The sequence below is a fragment of the Oncorhynchus mykiss genome, chromosome 12 (genome assembly GCF_057628025.1).
Source record: "Oncorhynchus mykiss isolate SJ-2025 chromosome 12, ASM5762802v1, whole genome shotgun sequence".
In the NCBI taxonomy this organism is placed as follows: domain Eukaryota; kingdom Metazoa; phylum Chordata; class Actinopteri; order Salmoniformes; family Salmonidae; genus Oncorhynchus; species Oncorhynchus mykiss.
In genome coordinates, this window is record NC_143033.1 from 63,772,870 (window position 1) to 63,798,628 (window position 25,759).

The 25,759-nt window shown below is 42.6% G+C and overlaps 1 protein-coding gene across 6 annotated transcripts in view; it reads left to right on the forward strand.

Annotated features, from left to right (window-relative positions):
- The first annotated feature begins 2,272 nt into the window (after positions 1 to 2,272).
- The window catches only part of ap2a1 (adaptor related protein complex 2 subunit alpha 1), a 52,632-nt gene continuing 29,145 nt past the window's right edge, over positions 2,273 to 25,759 (forward strand). For all 6 annotated transcript variants that reach the window (XM_090192924.1, XM_090192925.1, XM_090192926.1 and 3 more), the window contains exons 1-6: positions 2,273 to 3,136; positions 12,326 to 12,537; positions 23,002 to 23,195; positions 23,503 to 23,632; positions 24,423 to 24,524; positions 24,679 to 24,938. In XM_090192924.1, coding sequence (XP_090049050.1) covers positions 3,070 to 3,136; positions 12,326 to 12,537; positions 23,002 to 23,195; positions 23,503 to 23,632; positions 24,423 to 24,524; positions 24,679 to 24,938 — 965 coding nt within the window. In that variant the 5' untranslated portion in view covers positions 2,273 to 3,069. The remainder of the gene's footprint in view (positions 3,137 to 12,325; positions 12,538 to 23,001; positions 23,196 to 23,502; positions 23,633 to 24,422; positions 24,525 to 24,678; positions 24,939 to 25,759) is intronic.

Genomic DNA, 25,759 nt, shown 5'->3' on the forward strand with positions numbered 1-25,759 from the left:
CGGTGACAGCAACAGAACACAACTATGTAGAGTTTACAATGACCATTTAAAGCAATTTTTCCCAGTTGGATCTAGTTTTTTTCTGAGTTCCCAGTTGTCTTGATCACTCGGAAGTCGGAAATGTCCAGCATTATGCTGCATTCAAGAAATCTCAGACTTCCGAGTGTTCAAGACAACTGGGGAACCCGGGAAAAAATTATCTCCGATCATCATCAAACTCGGAATTCCAAGTCGGGAACTCTGGCCTTTTTCTAGAGCTCCGACTTTCCGACCTGAAGATCACTGACATCATGATTTGACCTTGTTTGTTTCTGTGTTCCCAGTTGAACCATACATCTCAGCGGAGGGAGAGAGACATGGTCCATGCTCTCTCCTTCCTTTCCTCAGGTGAGACTGAACAGAGAGAGGGAACACCGTTTTTCACCTGATGGCGAAACTCGAGTCGCTCTGGCTCTGTATCTGCCTCAAGCACAAATTCATGTTGTTCCTACAACCAAAGAATGCTAATATTCTTCAGTATTAAAATGGATACAACAAGCTGCTAATAATAATAAAAATGCATGGCTATTGATACACTTGGCTACTCATTCAATGCAGCTGCAACACAAGTGGAAGTAAGGACATATGTTTTGTAATAGTGTTGAATAAAAACAGTGCTGAATAGAAACTTAAACATGAACTCACTCATAAAAACAGCAGCTCTTGCTGTATTCTTTGACAGTCTCCCTCTGGTCATTGTTTTAAAAGCTGTAGGCAGTGTGATTTGAGCTATGCGATTGGCCAACGCAGCAGGCACACTCGATTTACCCACAGATCTCCCGGTCCTCCAGGCAGGCAGAGTTAGTATTTTCAGACAAATGAAATGGTTAAATAATGGGAACACTTTGCCTACCTGGTGCCAGGGCTTCTGAATCAAGTGCACTGACCGCCAACAGTGAAACACAAATAAGAAAAAGAAGGAGCGCAAGCCTTTATCATTGGCTTTTCTACAGAAATGTTTGATGATCGACTAGGAATGCCTTGAAGAATGATAAGGTAATTGATGACCACTGGTTCCAGCTGTACATTGCATATGAATGTCCAATACACACAATAGACAGACTGGGAAGTTAATTTCCCACATTCAAAGTCCTGCAATAAGAGCTAAGACGCTAATATTTGTGTAAACTCTACCCAGTTGTGTTCTGTGAGTGTCACTGAATAGGCTGATAGATTAGATTACATTAGTTTATTAGTCAGATGCACAGGAAGTCTGGGGGGCAGGAGGGAGACAGGGGGAGCATGTAGCTGCCTAATGGTGACTATTCAGCAGCCTGGTGGTCTGGGGGTAGAAGCTATTGGCCAGTCTTACAGTTTTTGCCATGATGCTACTATACTGCCCACATCTGAGTAATGGAACAGGCTGTGGCTTGGGTTTTAAGGTCCTTGATGATCTTCTTTGCCTTCCTGCGACACCTGGTGTTGTAGGGGTTTTGGAGGTTCAGGCAATGCGCACCCAATGGTGCATTTGGCTGAGCGTACCACACTCTGTACATCCTTGCGGTCAACAGCAGTAGAGTTGCCGTACCAGGCTGTGATGCAGCCCGACAATATGCTCTCGATGGAGATCCTGTAGAAAATTGTGAGGGCCCTCGGGACAGGCCAAATTTCTTCAGCTTCCTGATGTTGAAGTGTCGCTGTCGCGCCTTCTTAACCACGATGTCCGTCTGGTTTGACCGTTTCAGTTCCTCTGAGATTTGTATGTCAAGGAACTTCACATGTTTGACCATCTCTAGGTGGCTTCATTGATGAGGATGGAGCAGCCTGGTTCCTTCTGAAGACCACAATCAGGGGACGGCCCGCCAGGAAGCCCAGAACCCAGTTGCATTGGGAAGAGTTCAGTCCCGGGCTGTGAGCTTTGTGGTGAGCTTAGAGGGCACTATGGTGATACCCCATTTCATGGGTGTACAATCCATAGGTTAGGCTGCACAGTGCAATATGAATTTTCATTATACAGGCTGACTAGTGAGCTTAATGTTGCTCATTTCACTGGTTTCAGAGTCCCACAATAAGAGCTAAGATGCTAATATTTTTGTCAACTTTTTGGGGTCAAATGAACTAATAATTGTCTTTTGTTGAATTTATATAACAACATTCCGACCTTGTTTAGCATTATCTAGTCCATAACTGAGGCATGATTTGACAATTTGTATCTGTTTTCATCAGTTTCAATGGGGGACTTTTATTTTGAAGGCGAACCGCTGATTCCAATATTGTTGCTCACGCGAATGTTGTTCACAACACACTGGTGAGTACGAGACAAGAGAAAAAAGAAGCGCCAGAGTCTGCGCAAAACGAACACGTCTCTAGTGGTCGCGCTGCTTGTGCTGTCACGAGCCTTGTCCAAGGCTACCGAGTAGCGAATTGACATAAATTATTGACGACATCGAATTCTCTTCGTTTAGCCATCAGACACACGTCATTATTGGAATAGATACATAGTGGAAATACGATTGTGTGCTGACTGATCACCGTCAACTGGTGATGTTTTCCAACATTTGATATAGCTAGCTAGCCAGCTAACGTTAGCTGTTTAGCTAGCTTGCCGTGCGTGACTCACTGACAGTCAAAGATCAGACCGAGTCGCTATTTTTTGGGCATTCTGCTTTTACTCTTGATACCTTTTATATATAACTTTAATACATTTAGCGGGTAAATATATTTGTTACATCTGAGTGTACGTTAACGGTCATTTGGTCGTGAACGAAGGGAAGGGTTGAATGAATTTGCTAGCCAGCGGAAACGTCGGCTAGTTAACACGGATACATTTGGAGTAACCAATACTGCTAACCTGCTGAGTTGATCCACGGCACGGTCATCCAAACTAGCTAATCTACATAGCTAGCAAATGTGCTAGCAAGCTATTATAAACGTGCTGTCTTTGGTAAAACGCCAAGGAAAGAAACTGTTGAGTTGGTTAGCTGGCTAACTAGTTAGGAAACAAGGTAACATACACTGTACTGATAGCTGACCGTCGACAATTCATTTTCTACGAGAAAGGCCGGAGTGAGGACAGAGAAACGAGTAAAAATGCCGGCTGTGTCGAAGGGAGATGGGATGCGCGGATTAGCGGTGTTCATTTCGGACATACGGAATTGTAAGTGTATTTTTTTTCCCATCATTGATTAGCTTTTCAACGTGCCATGTTATTATAAACATTTGCACGGTGGACGACATTTGGTCTACAGACATTTGTTTGCAAGTGTGCCCTGAAATGTAGTGGTGTAAAGTGAAACATCTTGCTAACCTAGATGGTAAGGAGATAGGAGGGGGTTATTGCTATGGAGAGGTCATTCGCGGTCACAGTTGCTGCTGCACCTCATCCCTTTTCAATTTGCGCTGCCTACTTACTAGTGTGCTTGTGATGATACACGGTCGACCGTGATGATGTGTTGTGTGTCCGACTCGTAGCATACTACTAGGCCGCTACTCATTAGATGTTGCCACTGCTGTTCACGTCACCTGCACCAGAACAGAAGCAGGGTAGCTGACTGTTGATATCGCGACGGGCCACCCCGTTTGTGATAATACATTTATCAGGCAGTCGCATAGGGCGAAATGAAGCAGGACTGGATGGACAGTTATATTGTATCGCTGTTCAGATATAACGTTACAGTAGCTAAACCGGCCAGTTGAACGACTGGGTCGATTAGAATTGGTCGCCACTCGCAGCATAGTAGTCGATCTTGTGTTTGCGCCTACCTAGTTTAATTCCATTAATGTATAGTTAATAGTTGGAATAATATACACATGTTGCTAATCCAGTTTTTCTAATTATAGGCCTGGCCTATGCTGAGTGCATTGTCTGTCGTAGCGCACACATACACACATGATCCATACATTATACATTTATTGTGCGTGACACTGCCATTTTTCATAGCCACTGTCATGACGGGGCAGAAGACTCTTTCTCACTCACTCAAAATACACACACAAACAGCACACATGAATTGTGAGGACAGAGAATAGGAGGACAGAGAAACCAATATATCCATGGGATATACCTTGTGCACATTAACCCTTATGAAAAAAGATTGCAGTCAGAGTGCAGTATAACTGTAAGAGTGCAATATAACTGCATTATGCTGCAAATACTGGGTCAAATATATTTTTTTACTGCAGTTATTCTGCAATAAAAATACCACAGTCGACTACAGTTAGTTTACTTTTACTGCAGTTTCAAAACGGCAATCTTTTTTTGTAAGGGAAAATGCAAGCGTTTAGAATACTAGACAGTGTCTGCTTACAGCCTCCAACTGTTTCATGTAAAGCTGGCCCTTACAAAACAAGTGCAGTGACAGCAGTCAACTGTGGTATTTTGGACGCAGTTATACATCAAAATTATTGCAGTAAATAAAAATGTTATTTTGGATGTGGTATACTGCAGTTATACTGTGCTCTGACTGCAATCTTTTTTCGTAAGGGGGCATTTAGGGTACCTTGCCCCTCCTCTTTCAAACATGATAAACAACAGAAAACCAAAAACGGGACCTGAAAAGGTTACAAGACTGCTAGTGTTGTTGTGGGGTTAACATGATATTAATTTGGAATAGACTGCTGTCTGAGATCACAATATGACATAGTAGTCTAGATCAAAAAGTTGGAAAACTCAAAACAGCACACACTTAGTCTAGTGTCTAAACTGCAATGGCAAGGACTGCCTCTATTTGAAATGGACACACAGTCACACACTAATATCTTGACTTTCACCCTTATTCACACCCTCCCCGTCCCTCCTCTGTCCCACCTCTTGACCTTTTCCCATCAGTCCCCCTGATTTGTACAGTATGGCTTTTCTCTCTTCAACACAATCAACACAATAGTAATGACATAGTGTATGAGTATCATTTTAATTACAGATGCAAAGGCCTACACAATGCAACCCTGTATAAAGCTAGCTCAGCCATGATAGTTTTATTGTCCAATCGCAGTTGTTGTCTATGTAAAGGATTTTAATGTTTTCATCCTCCCTAGGGCCAGGAGTTTGTCCATGTTTTTGTTTTACCATATGACATAATTAGAAAAAATCTGGTCCCATCATAGCTCATATAAAACCACTTTTTACAGCTGATTTATTACTATGACATATGCTACAACTACTGTCCAGAGTTGGTTATCTTAGCCTACTAGCTTACTGGGTTCAAATGCCTTCTGTTTAATTTTTCTGTATTTATATATATATATGTATATTCTTTTACTGCTCTAGGGATATAATTATTGTTTGGATAGCCTTAATTTACTATAATGTATTGATTTATACCTTTACATTTTTTCACTCTTTATGCAATGCACACTGCAGAGAACACCAGAAGAAGAATTGTCACTGAATTACCACAGTGAATTATTGTAATGTTTGTTTGTGTCAATTAATCCCATAAGGGATGGGTTGCCAATTGGCGAATTGACACAAAATAACATTTCATTCATTGACCGGATCAGTAAAAACTGGTCCCAAGGAAAACAATTTCCCCCTAACCACCCTGGGACCTATGGTGCCACCTCTGAAATCATCACGCAATGTTACAAATGAAAAAACATATCCTGTTTGTATGATCTACATACATTGGTGGTGGGGATGGGCTTTGATAGTTTTATGTGGCTCAGTGCAGCTGGTGGCTGCTGCCACAATTTAAAAAATTGAATGGGCTGTTACTGTAATTTCAGGTAAAACTCAATAAAACAAGTCTCATATTAGGATAATGCCTACACATTTCAACCGTTTCAAAAATATTGTTCTGCTATTACCATTTAGACTGTAGGAGTGTTGGCTCAAGGAAACAATGTTTACACTGCCCTGCTTCATGGTGGCAACTGTCGGGCGAGTGTCGTGCGCTACCTCTGGGGGTAGAGGTTAAGATGTAGCAAGTATGCAAGTTTACATTTGAGTAATATGTGTAGCCAATGTTATTTTTTATGAACATTGTAGGAAGTGTGAAGAGGCTCCAAGAGCATTTTACCCCCCCCCCCCCACCCTCACTCTTGAAAACAGTGGCCTCTTGACACAACTTTTCTTTTGTTATTAGCGTTCCTTAAATTTACGTCTCAAATTATGAACGGTGTGGTTTCCTCATAACCTTATTGGTCATGCATGGGACCTGTACATTTGTGTCCACTTGCTCATGTTCTATGCAGCATATTATTATTGTTTCCAGACATTTTGTGAGTCAGTTTTAGTCAAATAATGTAGGCTAAACCTTTAGATTAACCTTGGATTATATAGGCCTACTATATAAAATGCAGATTCTGTGACTTGGATCTGTTAAGAAGAATCCAATAAACCATGAATCCAATTGAATTCAATCACTTTTTGACAGCACCCCTTATCATTTAAACACAACTTTCCATACATGTTTGCCAGTGGAAGAAGTTGTCAGCGACTTTTTGGACCTGAATTCCAAAACATTCAGCAGTTAAAGGTTCTTGAAGTTTACTCATTTTGCATACCCCACCATACCATGAGACATCCATGTCTTCATCCCTGGAAAATATAAACTTTTGAGTTTGATATCATTAAAATAAACAATTATTGATTTAACAACAATTATCTAAAAACGCATAAACTCATAGGTATTTGTGTTGTGCCTGCCATCGGTTGAGACGCAACATGCTCTCGAATACAGGGTGGGTGTCATTTCAGTCATAGAAATGTAATTCATAGAATGGACCTATCCTTTCAGACCACTGGAATTCGGCTGGTACACCATTGACATTAAAATAAACTGACATTTTAACTTCTTATTATAACCACAAACTGCCGGTCCACCCACCGTCGAATGTAAACTTAATGGTCATGTCTATTCAATTATCTATATTTCTATGATTTCAATAGGATTCCTATGGAGGCTTGACTGTATAATTTAAAATGACATATTCCCATTCATGTCAACATTCTCTTATGTGCTCAACCATCTTTGTGGTACCAGTTGAAATGTACATTTTTATTCAAATGTTAGTACATTTATGGGCACAACACAACCTTAGATTATAGGGCTGCGTGATTAATCGAATTCAGATTTGAAATTGCCATATTGACGTGCAATAACCATATCGTAAGAATTGGAAACCTCATATCCTGAAGCCCCATTTATTGTAGCTGGGGATTTTAACTTCTTATGGCTGGGGGCAGTATTGAATAGCTTGGATGAATAAGATGCTCAGAGTAAACTGCCTGCAACTCAGGCCCAGTTGCTAATGAATGCATATTATAAAACACTGAAGTTTCTAAAACTGTTTGAATGATGTCTGTGAGTATAACAGAACTCGTATGGCAGGCAAAAACCTGAGAAAAAAATCCAACCAGGAAGTGGGAAATCTGAGGTTTGTAGTTTTTCAAGTCATTGCCTATCGAATATACAGTGTCTATGGGGTCATATTGCACTTCATACGGCTTCCACTAGATGTCAACAGTCTTTAGAACCTTGCTTGACGCTTCTACTGAGAAGGAGGGGGGAATGAGAGCTGATTGAGTCAGGGGTCTGGCAGAGTGCCATGAGCTGATCACGCGCGCTCACATGAGAGTTAGCTGCGTTCCATCACATTTCTACAGACAAAGGAATTCTCCGGTTGAAACATTGAAGATTTATGATAACATCCTAAAGATTGATTATATACTTCGTTTAACATGTTTCTACGAACTGTAATACGACTTTTCGTCTGAACTTTTGCCTGGACTTGCCTGCGCCTCCTGAGTTTGGATTGTGTACTAAACGTGCAAACAAAAAGGAGGTATTTGGATATAAATGATGGACTTTATCGAACAAATCAAACATTTATTATGGAACTGGGATTCCTGGGAGTGCTTTTTCGGTAAAGCTTTTTTGAAATCTGACACATCGGTTGCATTAAAGAGAAGTTTATCTAAAGTTCCATGCACAACACTTCTATTTTCATCAACATTTATGATGAGTATTTCTGTAAATTACCGGATGTTTTGGAAGCAAAACATTACTGAATGTAACGCGCCAATGTAAACTGAGATTTTTTTCGAACATAACATACATGTATTGTCTAACATGAAGTCCTATGAGTGTCATCTGATGAAGATCATCAAATGTTAGTCATCAATTTTTATCTCTATTTCTGCTTTTTGTGACTCCTCTCTTTGGCTGGAAAAATGGCTGGGTTTTTCTGTGACCCGGTGCAGACCTAACATAATCATTTGGTGTGCTTTCGTCGTAAAGCCTTTTTGAAATCTGACACTGTGGTGGGATTTTAACAACAAGTTTATCTTTAAAATGATGTAAAATACTTGTGTGTTTGAGGAATTTTAATTTTGAGATTTCTGTTTTTAATTTGGCACCCGGCATTTTCACTGGCTGTTGTCATATCGATCCCATTAGTGGGATCTAAGCCGTAAGAAGTTTTTTAAACAAAGCAAATTGGAGGAAAAGGCTACTTGAAGTTCTATCAACGCATTTCCTGTAGTACTCGCCGTTCAAAAACTCTGGACCATTGTTACTCTTCCTTCCGAGATGGCTACAAGGCACTCCCCTGCCCTCCATTCAGAAAATCGGATCGGGAATCCATTCTGCTCATCGCTTCTTATAGACAAACTGAAACAGATGGTACCCGTGCTAATGTCTATTCAACGCTAGTCGGACCAATCGGAATTCATGAACACAAGTCACTTTAATAATGTTTACATACTGTTTTACTAATTTCATATGTATATACTTTATTCTACTGTATTTTGGTCAATGCCACTCCGACATTGCTCGTCCTAATATTTATATATTTCTTCATTATTATTATTATTTATTTTTTTAGATTTGTGTGTATCTGTTGTGAATTGTTAGATACTACTGCACTGTTGGAGCTAGGAACCCAAGCATTTCACTTTACCAACAGTAACATATGCTAAATATGTGTATGTGACCAATAAAATACATTTTGATTTTGATTTGTTGGCTTCAACTAGGTTTTCCATACAAAGCGTTCCATTACAAAGGTAATCAGATTTTTGTTTGCTTTCTCGTTTAAAAACATAATACAATAACCCCTCAATAACTCTTCAGCATCTCAAATTGAGAGATTGACTAGCCACCACATGGACAGACTTCAATAGTGTGTCTGTGTTGAGTGCAAGATCGTCCTCATCATTAGGTCGAAATGTTTACAAGTATTGTGTGTGCCAAACAGTTGCTGTTAGTTTACAATATAAAAAAATGTTCTGACCATGAATGAATGATTCATTGATACAGTAGTTTATATATTTAAATATATCCCTAAGTAAGTTATGGTGTTAATACTAAACAGGACACACTCTTAGGCCTACAGCTGGTGGTTATGCAAGGCTACTGTACTAATGACATGCCACTGGCTTTGAGTAAGGCCGGTGTTTCTATGTATGCGGATGACTCAACACTATACACGTCAGCTTCTACAGCAACTGAAATGACTGCAACACTTAAAGTTCTGCAGTTAGTTTTGGAATGGGTAGCAAGGAATAACTTAGTCCTAAATATTTCCAAAACTAAAAGTGTTGTATTTGGGACAAATTATTCACTGAACCCTAAACCTCAACTACCTCTCGTAATGATTAATGTTGAAATTGAGTAAGTTGAGGTGTCTAAACTGCTTGGAGTAACCCGGGATTGTAAACTGTCATGGTCAAAACATATTGACACAACAGTAGCTAAAATGTCTGTCCATAATAAAGCACTGCTCTGCCTTAACAACACTATCAACAAGGCAGGTCCAACAGGCCCTGGTTTTGTCACACCTGGACTACTGTTCAGTCGTGTGGTCAGGTGCCACAAAGAGGAACTTGGGAAAATTGCAGTTGCCTCAGAACAGGGCAGCATGGCTGGCCCTTAAAAGTACACACAGAGAGCTAACATTAATGACATGCATGTCAATCTTTCATGGCTCAAAGTGGAAGAGAGATTGACTTATTTTTGTAAGAGGTGTTGACAAGCTGACACCCACAGCTCGGACACCCATGCATACCCCACAAGACATGCCACCAGAGGTGGCAGGTAAAAATACACCTTATGGAACAGCAGGGACTGGGAAGTAACACAAACAGTGTTTTTCCCATTCTTCTCTACAGATCCTCTCAAGCTCTGTCAGGTTGAATGGGGAGTGTCGCTGCACAGCTATTTTCAGGTCTCCAGAGATGTTTGAGCGGGTTCAAGTCTGGGCTCTGGCTGAGCCACTCAAGGACATTCAGAGACTTGTCCCAAAGCCACTCCTGCTTTGTCTTGGCTGTGTGCTTAGGGTCATTGTCTTGTTGGCAGGTGAACCTTCGCCCCCAGTGTGAGGTCCTGAGCGCTCTGGAGCAGGTTTTCATCAAGGATCCCTCGATCCTGACTAGTCTCCCAGTTCCTGCTGCTGATAAACATCCCCACAGCATGATGCTGCCACCACCATTCTTCACCGTAGGGATGGTGTCAGGTTTGCTCCAGACCAGATGCTTTGCATTCAGGCCAAAGAGTTCAATCTTGGTTTCAGTCTTTAGGTGCCTTTTGGCAAACTCCAAGCGGGCTGTCATGTGCCTTTTACTGAGGAGTGGCTTCTGTCTGGCCACTCTACCATAATGACCTGATTGGTGGAGTGCTGCAGAGATGATTGTCCTTCTGGAAGGTTCTCCTATCTCCACAGAGGAACTCTGGAGCTCTGTCAGAGTGACCATCGGGTTCTTGGTCACCTCCCTGACCAAGGTCCTTCTCCCCTGATTGCTCAGTTTGGCAGGTTGGTCTTGGTGGTTCCAAACTTCTTCAATTTAAGAACGATGACGGCCACTGTGTTCTTGGGGACCTTCAATGCTGCTGAAATGTTTAGGTACCATTTCCCAGATCTGTGCCCCAACACAATCCTGTCTCGGAGCTCAACAGGCATTTCCTTCGACCTCATGGCTTGGTTTTTGCTCTGACATGCACTGTAAACTGTGGGACCTTATATAGACAGGTGTGTGCCTTTCCAAATCTTGTACAATCATTTGAATTTACCACAGGTGGACACAGGTGGAAATGGAAACATCTCTAGGACGATCAATGGAAACAGGATGCACCTGAGCTCAATTTTGAGTCTCATAGCAAAGGGTCTGAATACTTATGTTAAAAAAGTCTAAAAATCTGTTTTCTCTTTTTCATTATGGGGTATTGTGTGTAGATTAATGAGGCAAAAAGTCTAATTTAATCAATTTTAGAATAAGGCTGTCATGTAACAAAATGTGGCTAAATGGAAGTGGTCTGAATACTTTCCAAATATGCTGTATATGGATGATTTATAAAGCCAGGCATATTTAATTGTTAGGATATTGATTATAGACCTAATTCAATTGGGGTTTCCTATCTCCTGAACTTTCTTAGACAATTAGGCTAAGGCAAGGGCTGTTTCCTCGTTTCTGCTGCTTCTGCCTCCGACACGTTGTCCTCAATTCCAATATGATGGTTAACTTTGCTATTATGCAAATAGCAACATAGGGAAAGGCAGCAATTCTACGGTGCACTGAAGATTCTTTCTGAACCGCGAACAGCGACCGTATCCAACTCGGGAGAAAGCGCATTTGTTATACAATAATATTAGATTGATTAGTGTTGCACCATTATTTTTACATAATAACCAAATACAATTTCAGTATCACATGACTTCGAGTGACTGTGCCATCCCCGTGGCCTCAGCAATGGATTAGTCCACTGAGACAGGCTCAAATCATACCGGTGTATTTTCTGACCATTAAAGAAATATAATCAATTAGGCCCGCTCGACTAAAGAAATCTTGTTCGACCCACAGCCTATCCACAAAACAATCGACCAGTCGACTAAATGGGGCCAGCCCTACTGTTTATTTAGCCAGGCTATGCCCACATTGTTCTGACATTCTAGAATATAAAAAATGTGAATTTCAACTCATAATGCCATTGGGAAGGCCTAATAAATGTTTTTAGTTGTAATGCATACGAATGTAGGGGGGGGGGGGTTCTATAGGCTAGTAAAACAATTAAATATATAATTTAGGTCCTTGAAAATTACAATGAAGCACTTGAAAAAGTCCTCCAATTTGACTTGCCAATGTCTGTATGAACTCTATAGACTACTTGATCAGCCCAGAAATTAAAGATTAAAATCACCTGCTATTGAAATTACTCGCGTTATTCACATTCTCGTGGTGTGCCACTGGCAAATTTACCTGAATGTCAATCCCTGGTATGTATATGTGTATTTTTTTTGTCCTTGTTTTTAATGAGTTGCATTAAATCTAATTCCTTACGACTTTGGTTGGTATGGCAATAAAGTATTAACTTGAATCCAAACTTAAATTGCTACCCTACTTCCTCCCCAGGCAAGAGCAAGGAGGCGGAGATCAAGCGGATCAATAAGGAGCTGGCCAACATCCGCTCCAAGTTCAAGGGGGACAAGGCACTGGATGGCTATAGTAAGAAGAAGTATGTCTGCAAGCTACTCTTCATCTTCCTGCTGGGACATGACATCGACTTTGGACACATGGAGGCTGTCAACCTGCTCAGCTCCAACAAGTACACAGAGAAACAGATCGTAAGTGAAGTGTGCATGTGTGAGAGAGAGCACCCAACTTGTATGAATGAAAAATGTATGTGTGCTGTGCCCTTGTGGCTATGTCTGTGTGTGGGTTGTCTGTATATTTTCAGTTTGTGGCACTCCATTTCTCATTGTCTGTCTGTCTCTATCTTGATATCCCAGTCTCTGTTTTGTCAGTTGGTTGTACTGGTTGCCTGCCACTGTATTTCTTTTTCTCTTAAACTGTTCTGTCAATGTTGATACTAAACCTACACTGGTGCATTTACTGAACCCACTCTGGGGTCTATATTTGCAGTGCAACAGATCATTGAACTTAGTGTCATTCATTCGAATGTCAAGCTCTGCTTTGGTATTCAGCTATTCTGACCTGAACATTCAATTGCCAGATCAAAGACTTTAAAAGTCTTATAAGTAGTCTTACAAATGTCTGTATGTATGACTGTATGACTATTGTGTTATACGATATGTATATACAAATATTTAAGTCTAAGGTTGACCTACTGTGTTTCAGTACAAACTCTTTCACAATGGTAGCCTTTGGTCTGGTTTGAGTACTTTGAAAATGCGTCCTCCTTCCTACCTTTCCTTCCTTGATAATCTTGTGGAAACCACACATTCACTCTAGCCATGTCAGAATAGTGGTTTCATTTTTACATGCCACATTGCACATTCAGTTGGGTACAACATTGTGGAACATTCTCATAGAAAAATACTGTGGAGACTTGCCTCTGTTTACAGTAAGAAATATGTAATCTATTTAAAAAAAAATGCCTTTATTTAACCAGGTAGACTAGTTGAGAACACGTTCTCATTTACAACTGCTACCTGGCCAAGATAAAGCAAAGCAGTGCGACACAAACAACAACAGAGTTACACATGGAATGAACGAACAACAATAACAAAATAGAGAAGTAAAATCTATATACAGTGTGTGCAAATGAGGTAAGTTAATAAGGGAGGTAAGGCAATAAATAGGCCATAGTGACAAAAATAATTACAATTTAGCAATTAAACACTGGAGTGATAGATGTGCAGACGATGAATGTGCAAGTAGAGATACTGGGGTGCAAAGGAGCAAAAAAATAACAGTATGGGGATGAGGTAGTTGGATGGGCTAATTACAGATGGGCTATGTACAGGTGCAGTGATCTGTGAGCTGCTCTGACAGATAATGCTTAAAGGTAGTGAGCGAGATATGGGTCTCCAGCTTCAGTGATTTTTGAAATTCATTCCGGTCATTGGCAGCAGAGAACTGGAAGGAGAGGCAGCCAAAGTAGGTGTTGGCTTTGGGGGCGACCAGTGAAATATACCTGCTGGAGCGTGTGCTACGGGTGGGTGCTGCTATGGTGACCAGTGAGCTGAGAAAAGCCGGGGCTTTACCGAGCAAAGACTTATAGATGTCCTGGAGCCAGTGGGTTTGGTGACGAATATGAAGCGAGGGTCAGCCAATGAGAGCATACAGGTCGCAGTGGTGGGTAGTATATGGGGCTTTGGTGACAAAACGGATGGCACTGTGATAGACTACATCTAATTTGCTGAGTAGAGTGTTGGAGGCTATTTTGTAAATGACATCGCTGAAGTCAAGGATCGACAGGATAGGCAGTTTTAGGGTATGTTTGGCAGCATGAGTGAAGGATGCTTTGTTGCGAAATAGGAAGCCAATTCTAGATTTAATTGTAGATTAGTGTGAGTCTGGAAGGAGAGTTTACAGTCTAACCAGACACCTAGGTATTTGTCTAAGTCAGAACCGTCCAGAGTAGTGATGCTGGACGGGCGGGCAGGTGCGGTTGAAGAGCGTGCATTTAGTTTTACTAGCATTTAAGAGCAGGTGGAGGCCACGGAAGGAGAGTTGTATGGCATTGAAGCTCATCTGGAGGTTTGTTAACACAGTGTCCAAAGAAGAGCCAAAAGTATACAGAATGGTGTTGTCTGCGTAGAGGTGGTTCAGAGAATCACCAGCAGCAAGAGCGACATCATTGATGTGTCATTGATGAACCCTGTGGCACCCCCATAGAGACTGCCAGATGTCCGGACAACCGTCCCTCTGATTTGACACACTGAACTCTGACTGAGAAGTAGTGGTGAACCAGGCGAGAGTCCTTTGAGAAACCAAGGCTATTTAGTCTGCCGATAAGAATGTGGTGATTTACAGAGTCGAAAGCCTTGTCCAGGTCGATGAATACAGCTGCACAGTATTGTCTCTTATCGATGGCGGTTATGATATCGTTTAGGACCTTGAGCATGGCTGAGGTGCACCCATGACCAGCTCAGAAACCAGATTGCATAGCGGACAAGGTAGGGTGAGATTCGAAATGGTCGGTAATCTGTTTGTTAACTTGGCTTTTGAAGACTTTAGAAAGGCAGGGCAGAATAGATATAGGTCTGTAGCAGTTAAGGTCTAGAGTGTCTCCCCCTTGGAAGAGGGGGATGACCGCGGCAGCTTTCCAATCTTTGGGTATCTCAGACGATGCGATAACGAGGTTGAACAGGCTAGTAATAGGGGTTGCGACAATTTCGGCTGATAATTGTAGAAAGAGAGGGTCCAGATTGTCTAGCTCAGCTGATTTGTTGGGGTCCAGATTGTACAGCTCTTTCAGAATATCAGCTATCTGGGTTTGGGTGAAGGAGAAATGGAGGAGGCTTGGACAAGTTGCTGTGGGGGGTGCAGGGCTGTTGACCAGTGTAGTGGTGGCCAGGTGGAAAGCATGGCCAGCCGTAGAAAAATGCTTATTGAAATGATCAATTTTGGTGGCTTTATCGGTGGTGACAGTGTTTACCAGCCGCAGTGCAGTGGGCAGCTGGGAGGAGGTGCTCTTATTCTCCATGGACTTTACAGTGTCCCAGAATTTTTCGGAGTTTGTGCTGCAGGATGTACATTTATGTTTGAAAAAGCTAGCCATTGCTTTCCTAATTGCTTGTGTATATTGGTTCCTAACTTCCCTGAAATGTTGCATATCGCAGGGGCTATTTGATGCTAGTGCCGTACACCACAGGATGTTTTTATGCTGGTCAAGGGCAGTCAGGTCTGGAGTGAACCACGGGCTATATCTGTTCCTGGTTAAAAAAAAATGAATGAGGCATGCTTATTTAAGATGGTGAGGAAAGCACTTTTAAAGAATAACCAGGCATCTTCTACTGACAGAATGAGGTCAATATCCTAACAGCACGGGCTCTGAATATAGATGGGGGGCGATCAATTCACATATGGTGTCCAGGGCACAGCAGGTGCAAGAAGGTGATCACTTTAACTCTGTTCACTCTAACACAACCCAGGTTCAGGGGGATATAATTTAAATGATTATATTATGCCTCTTTCGTGTTTGGGGGAGGAACTCTCCAATGCACCTTAAGACAAAACAATGTTTACGTCTCAAATTACGGCTGACAACGTTTTAGGGATGACCCCAACTAGTCGACTGGTCAATTGTTTGGTTGATGGGCTGTTAGTAGACCGAGATTTGTTTTTAGTTGAGCAGTAGCAAATATATATATATATATATGTATATATGTATTTTTTTATGGCACACCTGTCTGATTCACGCCCATCTCAGTGAACTAATCCATTGCAGAGGCTGCATGGATGGCACAGTCCAAGAAGGTCAATGTGGCTAAAATGCACAATGCACGTCTCTCTCCAGAATGCGCTCTCTCCTGTGAATTTTTGCACGTTCATTGTTTCATAACTTCATTGTTTGAATTGTTTGCCTTAGTGTCTATCAATTCCCCATTCAATTCCTCATTACATGCAGTACCAGTCAAAAGATGGACACACCTTTTCATACCAGGGTTTTTCTTTATTTTTACTACACTGCTCAAAAAAATAAAGGGAACACTTAAACAACACAATGTAACTCCAAGTCAATCACACTTCTGTGAAATCAAACTGTCCACTTAGGAAGCAATACTGATTGACAATAAATTTCACATGCTGTTGTGCAAATGGAATAGACAACAGGTGGAAATTATAGGCAATTAGCAAGACACCCCCAATAAAGGAGTGGTTCTGCAGGGGGTGACCACAGACCACTTCTCAGTTCCTATGCTTCCTGGCTGATGATTTGGTCACTTTTGAATGCTGGCCGTGCTTTCACTCTAGTGGTAGCATGAGACGGAGTCTACAACCCACACAAGTGGCTCAGGTAGTGCAGCTCATCCAGGATGGCACATCAATGCGAGATGTGGCAAGAAGGTTTGCTGTGTCTGTCAGCGTAGTGTCCAGAGCATGGAGGCGCTACCAGGAGACAGGCCAGTACATCAGGAGACATGGAGGAGGCCGTAGGAGAGCAACAATCCAGTAGCAGGACCGCTACCTCCTCCTTTGTGCAAGGAGGAGCACTGCCAGAGCCAGAGCAAAATGACCTCCAGCAGGCAACAAATGTGCATGTGTCTGCTCAAATGGTCAGAAACAGACTCCATGAGGGTGGTATGAGGGCCCGACGTCCACAGGTGGGGGTTGTGCTTACAGCCCAACACCGTGCAGGACATTTGGCATTTGCCAGAGAACACCAAGATTGGCAAATTCGCCACTGGCGCTGTGCTCTTCACACATGAAAGTAGGTTCACACTGAGCACATGTGACAGACGTGACAGTCTGGAGACGCCGTGGAGAACGTTCTGCTGCCTGCAACATCCTCCAGCATGACCGGTTTGGCGGTGGGTCAGTCGTGGTGTGGGGTGGCATTTCTTTGGGGGGGGCCGCACATCCCTCCATGTGCTCGCCAGAGGTAGCCTGACTGCCATTAGGTACCGAGATGAGATCCTCAGACCCCTTGTGAGACCATATGCTGGTGTGGTTGGCCCTGGGTTCCTCCTAATGCAAGACAATGCTAGACCTCATGTGGCTGGAGTGTGTCAACTGTTCCTGCAAGAGGAAGGCATTGATGCTATGGACTGGCCCGCCCGTTCCCCAGACCTGAATCCAATTGAGCACATCTGGGACATCATGTCTCGCTCCATCCACCAATGCCACGTTGCACCACAGACTGTCCAGGAGTTGGCGGATGCTTTTGTCCAGGTCTGGGAGGAGATCCCTCAGGAGACCATCCCCCACCTCATCAGGAGCATGCCCAGGCGTTGTAGGGAGGTCATACAGGCACGTGGAGGCCACACACACTACTGAGCCTCATTTTGACTTGTTTTAAGGACATTACATCAAAGTTGGATCAGCCTGTAGTGTGGTTTTCCACTTTAATTTTGAGTGTGACTCCAAATCCAGACCTCCATGGGTTGATACATTTGATTTCCATTGATAATTTTTGTGATTTTTGTTGTCAGCACATTCAACTATGTAAAGAAAAAAGTACTTAATAAGAATATTTCATTCATTCAGATCTAGGATGTTATTTTAGTGTTCCCATATATATATATATATATATATATATATATTCACATATATATATATATATATATATATTTGTAATTATGACAATTACAAGAATACTGAATGAACAATGAACACTTTGTATTTATATATTATATTAAGTTAAAATAAATCTGTTTAGTCTCAAATAAATAATGAAACATGCTCAATTTGGTTTAAATAATGCAAAAACACAGTGTTAGAGAAGGAAGTAAAAGTGCAATATGTACCATGTAACGTTTAACGTTTAAGTTCCTTGCTCAGAACATGAGAACATATGAAAGCTGGTGGTTCAATATTCCCAGATCTTCAATATTCCCAGTTACAACATTTTAGGTTGTAGTTATTATAGGAATGTTGACGCGTCCACTATTTCTGTCTATACCATTTGTATTTCATATACCTTTGACTATTGGAAGTTCTAATATGCACTTTAGTATTGCCAGCCTAATCTCAGCAGTTGATAGGCTTGAAGTCATAAACAGCGCTGTGAAGCAAGCATTGCTAAGAGGTGCTGGCAAACGCTGTAAAGTTTGAATGAATGATTACGATCCTGCTGCCGACTACCACCGCTCAGTCAGACTGCTCTATCAAATCATAGACTTAATTGTAACATAATAAACACAGAAATACGATCCATTGGCCATTGATATGGTCAAATCCGGAAACTATCATTTTGAAAACAAAATGTTTATTCTTTCCGTGAAATACTGAACTGTTCCGTATTTTATCGAACAGGTGGCAACCTTAAGTCTAAATATTTTCTGTTACATTGCACAACCTTGAATGTTATGCCATAATTATGTAAATATCTGGCAAATTAGTTCACAACGAGCCAGGCGCCCCAAACTGTTGCAAATACCCTGACTCTGTGTGCAATGAACGCAAGAGAAGTGACACAATTTCCCTGGTTAATATTGCCTGCTAACATTAATTTATTTGAACTAAATATGCAGTTTAAAAATGTATACTTCTGTCTATTGATTTTAAGAAAGGCATGGATGTTTATGGTTAGGTATGGTATGCTTTTTCACGAATGCACTTTTGTTAAATCATCCCCCGTTTGGCAATGATTCGATGATAAATTAACAGGCACCGCATTGATTATATGCAACGCAGGACAAGCTAGTTAACTACACATGGTTGAGGATATTACTAGATTAACTAGTGATTATGTGAAGATTGATTGTTTTCTATAAGATAAGTTTAATGCTAGCTAGCAACTTACCTTGGCTCCTTGCTGCACTCGCGTGGTCAGCCTGCCACGCAGTTTCCTCGAGGAATGCAATGTAATCGGCCATAGTCTGCGTCCAAAAATTCTGATTACCGATTGTTATAACTTGAAATCGGCCCTAATTATTTTGGTCGACCTCTAGTTGCAATTCTATTGAATTGGGCATAGTTTAACCAAAATATGCCACAAGACCTGGTATTACCTCATGTGTATCTCTCAAAAAAGGTTCACTGTTATAAGCTAACTTTTTGAAGAATTTAAGCAAAATTCCCAGGCTTCACTTCCCATGGAACATTTTTGGAAAATTTACCGGAAAGTTTCCGGAATTTTACTGAAAAGTTACTAACGAAGGCTCTGGGAAACACCTTCGATACTAAATTTACATTGTACGAAGGTTCTAACGATGATCTTAATGTCACAAAGGCTCTGGGAAATGAGGACCTGGTGAAGAGGAGTGTACTGTATAAGGAATAGGGTGCCATTTGGGACATGGACAATGGCTACACAACACAACTTTGTCATGATGTGGAGGCATGTATAGGCTACCTCCGTCTCTCGTTTTCCTCGGGTCATTGTTACAGTATCTGTTTCCTTCTTTCTTCTGTACCCAACTCTAAAGGACCACAAGCCTCTTGGACTAGAATGGCCCTCCATGTGAAAGCATTTGAGAAGACTTTCTATTCGGAAGAGGACGAGAGGAGAATTTGAGAGAGAAGAGAGTAGAGTGGCAGAGAATCATATAGCTTTATTAACAGAATCCCTGTTAATAAAGCTATGCAAATATCTGTCATCATATAGCCCAGGGAAAATACGACTAATAATTTGCATCCAAGTAGGTCAGTCAGAATCTTCTTAGTGCACAGTACTCAACTTGATCAAATCTGTATCAAAGCATCACTCAAGTTGATCAATAATCTAAGTGAATAACCTTGATAATGATGATTTTGTGGTTGCATGTAAAGGCTCACAAAGCATATCTTTATGAGGCATAATGAAGCCTTGTAATAAGGCCTTCAGATGCATCAGGTTGGGCCAATATCAATCCAGTGACGATATATGTAGGCCCCTAACACTATTATGTAAGTCTGTGATAGCAATCACTACAAATGAAGTGCTATTGAACTTTCTCACCCTCGTCAATGTAGAACATACATTAAGTGGCAGCCAGTGGGAGGCACTAGTCGACAGAGCCGTAGGGAGTTCTGCCATGTTTGCGCCATTGCACATTAAATTGATCAATTCATGACAAGTATTTTGGATTCTAATTCTCTAACTCTCTAAATAAATGGCTTGACAGCATTCGAAACAAAATGTGGCCACGTCCCAATTCTCTACCCTTCTCCCAAAGTGTGCAATTTCACAGTTTCTCACATGGATTTGACAATAGTGGAAACTCCCTCCAGCCAATGCGTACACCAATTCCATGCTTTTAAATCAGTGACGGGGAGTGTGCAAGTGCACATTTCTGGAAAAGAGTGGAGAATTGGGACGTAGCCATAGTGACACAGGAGATGAGCATTAGGCCCCCAACAGCATAGCAATTCACTCAATCAGGACCATATTTAGCATTAGAGTACATTAGCCTACAGTCACAATACACTCCAAACATTCTGGGTCACGTCTTTCTATGCTGCTGCTCGACAAAATGAAATGCCTCTCCTCTGCAGTTTATTCTGCTGTGTAATTGTTTTCTGTCTGAGGAGAGGGTTTCTGGCTAATTAAGGGAGGGATGGGTGAATGGATAGATGAGCAAATAGATATATAGAAATACTTAATTCTATTACAATCAAGTAACACATTTGGGAACAAGTTTTATTTTATATAACTGGTTAGTTTAAGTTTAAGGCTGTTTCCTTTGAAAACTGCTGTATACAGTGCCTTCGGAATGTATTCAGACCACTGGCTTTTCCCCCATTTTCTTATGTTACAGCCTGAATTTAAAATGGATTAAAAAATGTTTCCCCCTCATCAATCCACACATAATACACCATAATGTGAAAGCAAAAGACAGGTTCTGGGAAATTTTTGCTAAACAATTAAAAAAAGTAAATAGCACATTTACTTAAGTATTCAGTACTTTGTTGAAGCAGCGATTACAGCATCGAGTCATCTTGGGTATAACGCTACAAGCTTGGCACAACTGTATTTGGGGAGTTTCTCCCATTCACTGCACGCTGCCCTAACCCATCTGGACAAGAGGAATACCTATGTAAGAATGCTGTTCATCGACTACAGCTCGGCATTTAACAACATAGTACCCTCCAAACTCGTCATTAAGCATTAACCAAACCCGCCCTGTGCAACTGGGTCCTGGACTTCCTGACGGGCCGTCCCCGGGTGGTGAGGGTAGGTAAGAACATCTCCACCCTACCGATCTTCAACACTGGGGCCCCATAAGGGTGCGTTCTCAGCCCTCTCCTGTACTCCCTGTTCACCCATGACTGCGTGGCCATGCACGCCTCTAACTCAATAATCAAGTTTGCAGACTACACTACAGTGGTAGGCTTGATTACCAACAACGACGAGGCGGCCTACAGGAAGGAGGTGAGGGCCCTCGGAGTGTGGTGTCAGGAAAATAACCTCACACTCAATGTGAACAAAACAAAGGAGATGATTGTGGACGTCAGGAAACAGCAGAGGGAGCAGCCCCCTATTCACATCGACGGGACAGTGGTGGAAAGTTTTAAGTTCCTCGGCGTACACATCACAGACAAGCTGAAATGGTCCACCCACACAGACAGCGTGGTGAAGAAGGCGCAGCAGCGCAAGTTCAATCTTGGTTTCATCAGGCCAGAGAATCTTGTTTATCATGGTCTGAGAGTCCTTTAGGTGCCTTTCTCCCATCTCCACAGAGGAACTCTGGAGATCTGTCAGTGACCATTGGGTTCTTGGTCACCTCCCTGACCAAGGCCCTTCTCCCCAATTGCTCAGTTTCGCTGGGGGGCCAGCTCTAGGAAGAGTCTTGGTGGTTCCAAACTTCATCTATTTAAGAATGATGGAAGTCACTGTTTTTGGGGACCTTCAATGCTGCAGACTTTTTTTGGTACCCTTCCTCAGATCTGTGCCTCGACACAATCCTGTCTCGGAGCTCTACGGACAATTCCTTCGACCTAATGGCTTGGATTTCGCTGAGGATTTATTTTTTAAATCCATTTTAGAATAAGGCTGTAACATAACAAAGTGTGGAAAAAGTAAAGGGGAAGGAATATGATGTGAGAGGTAGTGGCAGGCAGCCACGGTTCAGGCTCAGGCCGTGCGACTGCATCGTAATGATGGCCCAGTCCGTCTTTGAGTCTCAGCCACATGAAAGAGTGTCTCAATTGCGTCCCTATATAGTGTACTACCTTTGACCAGGGCCCATAGGGTGCCATTTGGGACGCAGATGAATACTGTAGGGAGGGATGAACCCTCCACAATGCATCCTGCCATCACTCCCTACAGCTCACTTTCTATTATTTTTTTATTTTTTCTCTGCCCTTCCCCTCCTTCCCTTCTTTCTGTCTGCTTCCCTACACACATTTCCTCTTTCACTCCCCGCCTGCTCTGCTTTTCATCATATTCACCTCTCTTCCGATGACGCAACTCCCTCCTTTACCTCCATCCTGCATCCTCTGTCCCCTACACCTCATCCCTCTAAAATATCGCCTCACCCCCGCTCTCCTCCCTCCCTCCCCCCATTTGAGTCTGGTTCCTCTCAAGGCTTCTTCCTTTTAGGAATTAACACGTTACCTCGCCACTGTGCTGCTGCTTGTCGGGTTACCATGAACCACTTTGTGTCAAATGTTGTTGTATAAAGGCTATACAAATAAAATATGATTGCCTGATCTCTCCCTCTTCCCTCCCTCTCTCCCTCTCTTTCCCCTCTCAGGGCTACCTGTTCATCTCGGTGCTGGTGAACAGCAACAGCGAGCTGATCCGCCTCATCAACAACGCCATCAAGAACGACCTGTCTAGCCGCAACCCCACCTTCATGTGCCTGGCCCTGCACTGCATCGCCAACGTGGGCAGCCGTGAGATGGCCGAGGCCTTTGCTGGAGAGATCCCACGCATTCTGGTGGCTGGGTAAGAATGGAGGGGATGGAGAGGGAGGAGTAATGAGGGAGAGGGAGAGCGCAATTAGTCAGTCAAATTGTATTCTTGTAGGCCTTTTTACAACAACATTTGTCAAAGGGAGAGGTTGGGAAGAGAAGGATGGATGAAGGAAAGGAAAGGGGAGAGGGACTGAGGACATGATTTTCTTTGTATTAATATGTTATAACAGCATGATTAGACTAAATCTGCGGGACAGACAATATCTTTCCATGACCAGAGTTGTTGCAGACTGGTAAGTCCTTTATAGTGAGCATTGTGTTTGTGATGTGATTGCCAGGGACACCATGGACAGTGTGAAGCAGTCTGCTGCCCTGTGTCTTCTGCGTCTGTACAAGGCCTCCCCAGACCTGGTTCTGATGGGGGAGTGGACCTCCCGAGTGGTGCACCTCCTCAACGACCAGCACATGGTAAGAGACAGGCCATACATTTCTGCTCTAGACCAACACTAGCACACCTGTGGTGTATTCACTAGGAAGCCAACAGTAAAAACGGGGAGCGACTAAACTGAATTGTCTAATTAGAAACATTTGCTTTTGTTGCAAAACGTTTGCTTTCGCAATACGTTTTCCATTGCAAAGCAGTTTGTTACACTAAGGAATACACCCCTGATTTATCAGTTATGCTAGTGCATTTATCTTCCAGGCCAATAGGTGGCGCTAGCTGGCTCTGTTACAATATCCACACTAGTCTAGAATACCACTCTTAGGCACAGTCAACCCAATTCAGATCCCCCCCCCCCCCCCCCCCCCACACTAATTACTCTTTTTACCAATCACATCAGATCTTTTTCAGAGGTTATCTGATTGGCCAAAAGACAAATTGCTGGGAAAAAAAGCAGAATTGGGCTTCCTGTCTAAATGCAGCCAGTGTAACCTAACGTAAAGAAAATGCCTGAAAATAGATGCCTCAGATACTGGTCTTGACGAGAAAAAAAAACATTGTTAGGAGAGGTTATCTTCTGCACTGTCCAGTAAATGTGGAGGAGGCGTTAAGATAGAGTGTCGCCTTGTTAATGTCCAAAAGCTAATGTTGAACGCAACAGGCTCTCTTCCATTTCGCCTAAAAACTGTATGCATTCGGTTGCTGGTATGGATGTTGGAACCTAACTACTGACTTCATTGAGACTAAGGTTATGCCGTTTAGGTGTTACTGTTGTTTCTGATGATGAGCGTGTGTCTCTCTCTCTCTCTCTCGCAGGGTGTTGTCACGGCAGCCATCTCCCTCATCACCTGTCTCAGCTCGAAGAACCCAGATGAGTTCAAAACCTGTGTGTCCCTGGCTGTTTCTCGTCTGAGCAGGGTGTGTGTGTGCGTGTGTATGTGCGCACGTGTTCATGTATACCTATAAAATCATGCATGTCAGTCCAGCGATCCATTCTCCCTTTGCCTCACTGTCTCTATCTCCAGGATTTCAACCCATCTCTCTTTCTCCTCCTCCCGTTCTCCTTCTCCAGATTGTGTCTTCAGCCTCCACTGACCTGCAGGACTACACCTACTACTTTGTCCCGGCCCCGTGGCTGTCCTGTAAACTGCTGCGCCTGCTGCAGTGCTACCCACCACCAGAGGATGGCGCCGTGAAGGGCCGCTTGGTGGAGTGTCTGGAGACCATCCTGAACAAGGCCCAGGAACCACCCAAGTCCAAAAAGGTTCAGCACTCCAACGCCAAGAACGCCATCCTGTTCGAGGCCATCTCACTCATCATCCACTACGACAGGTGAGGAGGATATCTGTCACTCTCGGTGTCTGTCTTAATCTTCTCGCTCTGTCATTTTCTCACTTTTTCTGTATCTCTTTTTCTCTCACTCTTTCAGTAGCTCTCTCTCTTGCTCTCTCTGTGTGTGTGTGTGTGTGTGTGTTTCTCTCTTTCTCATATATACACTGAACAAAAATATAAACGCAACATGTAACAATTCCAAAGATTTTACCGACTTAAAGTTCATGTAAGGAAACCAGAAAATTGAAATAAATTCATTAGACCCTAATCTATGGATTTCACATGACTGGGAATACAGATATGCATCTGTTGGTCACAGATACCTTAAAAAAAAAAAAGATAGGGGCGTGGATCGGAAAACCAGTCCGTATCTGGTGTGGCCACCATTTGCCTCACATCCCCTTCGCATACAGTTGATCAGGCTGTTGATTGTGGCCTGTGGAATGTTGTCCCACTCCTCTTCCATGACTGTGCGAAGTTGTTGTATATTGGAAGGAACTGGAACACGCTGTTGTACACTATCCAGAGCATCCCAAATATGCTCAATGGGTGAGTATGCAGGCCATGGAAGAACTGGAATATTTTCAGCTTCCATGAATTGTGTATAGATCCTTGCGACATGGGGACGTGCATTATCATGCTGAAACATGAGGTGATGGCAGCGGATGAATGGCACAACAATGGGCCTCAGGTTCTTGTCATGGTATATCGGTGTATTCAAATTGTCATCGATAAAATGCCATTGTGTTCGTTGTCCGTAGCTTATGCCTGCCCATACCACAACCCCACCGCCACCATGGGGAACTCTGTTCACAACCTTT